Source organism: Vicia villosa, linkage group LG2 (genome assembly GCF_029867415.1).
Source record: "Vicia villosa cultivar HV-30 ecotype Madison, WI linkage group LG2, Vvil1.0, whole genome shotgun sequence".
Classification (NCBI taxonomy): Eukaryota; Viridiplantae; Streptophyta; class Magnoliopsida; order Fabales; family Fabaceae; genus Vicia; species Vicia villosa.
The window spans coordinates 226,480,332-226,486,288 of NC_081181.1; the positions used below are offsets into that span (position 1 = coordinate 226,480,332).

The 5,957-nt window shown below is 34.0% G+C and overlaps 1 protein-coding gene across 2 annotated transcripts; it reads right to left on the reverse strand.

Annotated features, from left to right (window-relative positions):
- Positions 1-1,872: 1,872 nt before the first annotated feature.
- Positions 1,873-5,957, reverse strand: LOC131654099 (uncharacterized). Of its 2 annotated transcripts, none has more exons than XM_058924520.1 (7): positions 5,265-5,957; positions 4,738-5,045; positions 3,824-4,564; positions 3,613-3,741; positions 3,058-3,261; positions 2,565-2,765; positions 1,873-2,336 (listed from the first exon to the last, which is right to left on the reverse strand). In XM_058924520.1, the coding sequence occupies exons 1-7, from the start codon at positions 5,527-5,529 to the stop codon at positions 2,214-2,216; spliced, it is 1,971 nt and encodes a 656-aa protein (XP_058780503.1). In that variant the 5' UTR covers positions 5,530-5,957; the 3' UTR covers positions 1,873-2,213. The 2 variants fall into 2 exon arrangements, with proteins under 2 accessions (XP_058780503.1, XP_058780504.1); XM_058924521.1 differs by having other exon boundaries at positions 3,824-4,561; positions 5,265-5,956.

Below are 5,957 nucleotides of genomic sequence, written 5' to 3' on the forward strand. Positions count from 1 at the left end.
TTTTATCATTTCATATATTTTATAATTATATTTATGTTACATTTATTTATGCTTATTTTCATATTTAAGAAAATTTAATAAATAGATAACAAAATAAGAAGGTAAATTTAAGTCTTTTAGATAACTTACAAATAAATAGACAACTTAATAGTGATAATTGAAATTTATAAACTCAGTGTAAAATATAAAAAGTAATTGTCAAAGATTTAATTGTGTACAAATATAATCATGTTTTATTATATTGTCTTTTGAATTTTTTCCTATTATTAATTTTTTTGTGAATTTTTTTAATATTATTTTACTTCTCTCAATCACACATGTTATCATATTAATATTATTATGAATAAAATTATACTAATTCTTATATTAATAAAATTGTACTAATTCTACAATATATAGCAGTATAAGACTAACTTTAATATTAATAAAATATTTATTTAAAATTGTGTTATTAAATTAATAGAATTATGAGTATTTTAATTTTTATGATAAATAAAAAATAACCTTATATAACAGAATAATATTTTAATTAAATAGTTTAATATATTATAATAAATATATTATAATAATAAAATAAATATTAATATTATAAATTTAAATTTTAAAATACCCGTGCATCGCACGGGCCAACAATCTAGTATATTTCAATCAATAAGAAATAGAATATTTGAGAGAGTGTTGAAAAGAGATTTTTTGTGGCATTTCTCTAAAAACTTTTGTGAATTCATTAAATATTGCCCTTTATAGTGTGACCAAAACTTTTAGTAATTACACATTGTAAAATCTCAAATAAATACTTATTAAATTATAATTAAAGTATTTGGTGTTCTATAATGGATCCAATTTTCACGGCTCACGATATTCTTCAAAAATAATAGTTCATGAATCATGATCCTCCACATCTTAGATGGAAAAAAAAAAAAAAAAAACAGTTTTGCTATTGAAGTTTCAACCATTTTAAAAATATTGGCCCTCAGTACTAGAATTTGTCTAGAAGGAATATATTAAACGAAGAAGTCACGCAAGCTGCGTTAAGAAGAAAATAAACAGAATTTTGAAGCAGATGAGGAACAATAATACAAAACACTGGCTGTCAAAACCAGCAAAATAATACACCTCTGCACTAGAAAAAGCTTCTACCACCCAACCACCGAACCATGACCCGAGTGTCGACAAACACAGAATCTGCAGACATATTGTTGCCAAAACAAAAAGCAAGACAAGCAACACCGAAGCATCACAGTCTAGGAATCCCTTGTCCAAAGCAAGACAGCGCTAGGAAAACGAAATCCAGCTTAGCCCCCACTAGCTTAAGTACTAGTCGTTCTCTATATTTTTTGACAAAGGTATAAAGTCCAACATTTTTTAAAAGTGTCACATAGTATTTGGATGTTTATACACTGAAAAAATAAGAAGTGACTCATTGAAATAGAGAAATAATAGCACAACCTTTACTTTTAGTCAACAGTACTAGTGCATGTGAAAAAGACTTTCTTTTTATTTTTAAGTTTATAATTAAACAACAACATGCATTGTCTATTTTTTTATGGGAAATAAACGACAAGAGTAATGTCAATTGTCAATTTTGTGGTGAAAAAAGTACACGTTACGATTATTTTCTCAGCTGAAATCATCATTATTATTATTAAGATAAGACACATATACTATTTGGAAAGAAAATTTTGAAAGAAAATATAACTAAGACATCAAATTTGACTATAATTTCTTATTTTGTTTCTTTAATTTGAAAAAAAAATGAAGACTTGAAATATTTTTATTCTTCCTTTCAAGTTTCAATTCCCACCTAATCATTCCAAAAATTGATATAAATTCATTACCATATATTTATTGTTACCAAATCTCAACTAGTGCTGCATTAATGTCCGAAAAATAAACTACCATTAGCTAGAAACAACTTTGCCAAATTATATTCATTATCAATCTCATGATAAATTTACAACTTATGACTTCTACTTCCCATTTTCTTTTAGTGGGAAGTGACAAGCAGCTCAACTATTGACATCTAAAAGAGATAAAGAGTTTAAAAAAACTGGTACACCAAAAATACCCAAGAGGTGATGCCTTTGATCTTTCTCTTGAAGTAAAATTGCATACAAAGCAAAGAAAGGAAAGAGGAAATCCAGAGAATGACCGGAGAAAGGAAAAGCACCCTACAATGGATTGACCTATGTATGAACTTGGAAAAAGATGACCTACTGACTATTCGAGTTATATACAGAGCATAGTTTACCGATGAAGGGTAATACTGCTGCAAGCAACGCCTTAGGACATTCTTCGTGGGGTAGATGGCCACATCCTGAGATTGCAACCAGTCTCTGCATTTTGAATGGATAAGTATTAGAATACTCTAAAAAGTAAACCAATACTATGAAAAATCTTAGAGAAATTTCAGAAAAATGAAGGAGTGGTATATTCCAAAGTGCGTTTTGTTTTCTACCTTGCAGTTTCCACTATTATCATTTACCAAGCACACACCCACACACTAATTTCACAGCCCCGCATTGTGGAAAATGAATAAAATAAATATGGACATTGATACTTACAGAATTCACAAATTTTGATGCCATTGTTTGACAAGATTTCAGAGAAACTAGTGAATCTTCTGCACCAGCTATGACCAACAATGAAATATCCTCTACATCGTGTAGCAATGATTCTGCATTTTTTGCAGAAAGGATGTTTTCAGATGACAATTTACCAATTTCATGAACTGCTTCATCCCATCCTTCTACGTAGAGTGGAGCCTATAAAACCCACAAGAAAAGTCATGGTACACAAGTCAATGACATTTAGATTTACCGCGATAATAAAAAAGTACTCAATTTATAATTACTCCAAAAAACGTACAACACATTAAATATGTCAAACAAATAAAAAATCATATTCAGTATGCCAAACTATCGGAACGAAGGATAAACCAAAAAAAAAACTGAAGCAATTTAAGTTTGTGAGAGTTCATTATATCGCATTTAACTATGGGTTAAGTGGTAATATTCCATTCCATGCAATTTATTATCTCCGCAACCATATACATACCTTATAAAGACTCAAAACTTCCGATGTCAGTTTGGTAGCATCATACCATGAACGCCGATTAATCACTTGGGTGATTTCTGTTCTTAGCAAAGGCCGAACCAAATGCTTCTTTCCAAGTGAGGTGTGCAGAAGGATTCTGGCAAATGAAGGAACTACTTCCCTAGACAAGCTAACATTTACCAATACAACCCCTTTCACTGTAACCTGGATGACAAAAAAGACCCAATAACTTAATAAAATGTTAAAGTATTTATCCATTGCCATGTAAATCCTGTTTTTAGTTGTCATAACTCATGACTAATATGTTGCATAGTTACCAATCAACATGTTATGCAATATATGAATATGCATGCTAATCCCAATATTACAATAACCTTTTAAAAAAACATATTGCACAATTGCATAACTTTTCAACTCGTGGACGGAAATTTAAAGCACTTTTGCTATCACAATATTAGGCCCACTTCACAAATAAAAGCCAGGTTGCCGCATGCAGTTAATCAAATTGATTAAGTTATTATCTACTTAACATGAGAAAGAAGGAAAAATACTCACATTGAAAGAATTCATTGACCTTTGAACTCTTTGTGCAGCCATCAAAGCAAGCAGCCCTCCATCATCATGACCAACTAACACAACTGAAGAAAATCCAATCTCCGAACAGAAAGACAAGAGCAGATCAACCTGAAAGATATAGAACCGTCAGAAGTGTATTAAACAAAATGTTTTATTAAACAATTAATACTCAAGGATAAATAGTAATCACCTGATTTTCAAGTTTATAAGGATTAGGCAGTTCTGTTTTCTCCCAGTCCTCCCGTCTAAGCCTTGAAGTCAATCCCCAACCAGGCCTATCAAATGCAGCAACTGAGCAATTACTCTGCCGAGCGAGAGAATTCATTACGTACCGCCACGAGAAGACACCTCCACCAAACCCATGTATTAAAACAATACCCACTTGACCCATGCCCTCTACTTTTTTATCCAAAGACATGATATCTGATTTAATTGTTTCATCACCTTCACGGATTTCATCTAGATGAAAAACAGGGACGTCTTCTGAAAGAAGAGGAGACATTTCTGGACCATCTAAAAGAGGAGCATATAGAGAAGACGGGTCGTGTAATTGATTGCTATATGTTCTGTAGAGTGGTCGCTGAATTTTGGAAGACACATACGGCAATTGTCTATTAAATTTTGATAGTCCCCCAGACATTGATGAAGTGAAACAAACAGAGTTGGAGTCAACGAAGGTTGATGAGGACAAGCTAAGGGAAGGAGGTGACCCAGGCAGGCATAGCTTGTAGTGGAGAGTAAGACCTTGGCAGGTGATGAATAGGCTGTCAGAGTCTGCAAGTAATCTAACTGATACTTCTTCATCACGAGCAGCTCCAAAGGGTCTCCGCTTCATTTCACTGTCACTTTTTGGGGTTCTACCCCCAGAAGGAATAGGTGAGCGTGGGGCTTTCTGATAGCTAGAGAAAACACTTTTGCACGAAAGGATCTGCTTAATTAGCCAAAAATAAATAACCAAATTAATCATTTTTGCATGAGTCATCAAAGTAAATACTATAGATTGATTTAAGCTTTGTGAACTCAGAAAATTTCTCTCAACCTAGAGCACAAAACTACAACCACTAAAGTCCAAAGAAGTAAAAAAAAATTAAATCCCAAACTTACAGCTTCAGGATCAACTCGATGAAACATGAGCTTTCTCCTTGCTCTGCAGCTGGTTCTATAAGCAACCACGATATGGCCGAGGGCAAACACAACTGACGAGAGAAATAAGACCGGCATTCCCCATGACTTTTTCAAACGGAGTATCTTCCTTGCAAGGGATACAGAAGCTTCCTCTTCAATCTGAGAATTAACAGTGAAAACACAAGCTTTGACAGAAAGGACAACAATTGAAACAAGGGAAGACAGAGTCACTGTTCCAAGATAAGGACCATGTGAGAGAGCAGGACCATCACAAATTGAATAAACACCTGCATTCATTTCAAAATAAAATCCCAGTAAGAGAACCAATCTTCAAGATATTCAAAACTACACCTATTACTAACAAACATACACTATTAACCTACTACTCCTTGTAAAGACTTCATGGAGAAACACAATGCAGTATTAACAAAATAAACAAAAAGCAAATGACTCCATGGAGAAATCATGTATGTAAAACGAAGCAAAACAAAAAGAAAGGATCATACAGATAATGATGAAGGATCTTATAATGGAAACGAGAGGAATATCCGTCAAGGAACTCTTAAAAGAGTACCGAATCAAATGCTCTCTGAAACTGTAGCATCCAACACACGTAAACCTCGATATCAAAACGCAAGGCACAACCACATCAAGAACCGCCACAACCACCGGCAACGACGTCACAACTAGCGACAGCACCAATGCCGCCACGAAAAAAACCGTCCGAACACACCTCCGAAGCTTCTCGAAGCACTGTCCTCCCCTCGCCATCACAAACAACGATCCGGTAACCGGTAACGGTTTCCACGTTCGGCGACAGTTACGATGCTTAATTTTTCAAAAAAAAAATAAAATAAAATCGGTTAATTAGTTGAGAGATCTCTGAATTCGGTAACGAACTGAAACCCTAGCTTAGCTAAATTGATGTAACAGAGTGTTCTCCGACGGGGACTCATCTAGTTCCGACTGCGGCGGAGGATTACGATTGCCGGAACTATAGCCGGAATGATTGCCGGAAGTAGTGAACGGCGACGCTAGGGTTTCGGAGTGGAGGAACGGAGAGAAAGAAAGAGAGAGGGTTTGAATGGTGAAAAGCCCTCTCTCTGTGAAGAATTGTGAGAGTTTGAAGTTTTGAAATGCTCTTTGCCTTTCTCTTTCTCTATAACCTCTTTCTTTCTGTTTCTTTCGTCTTCTAATAA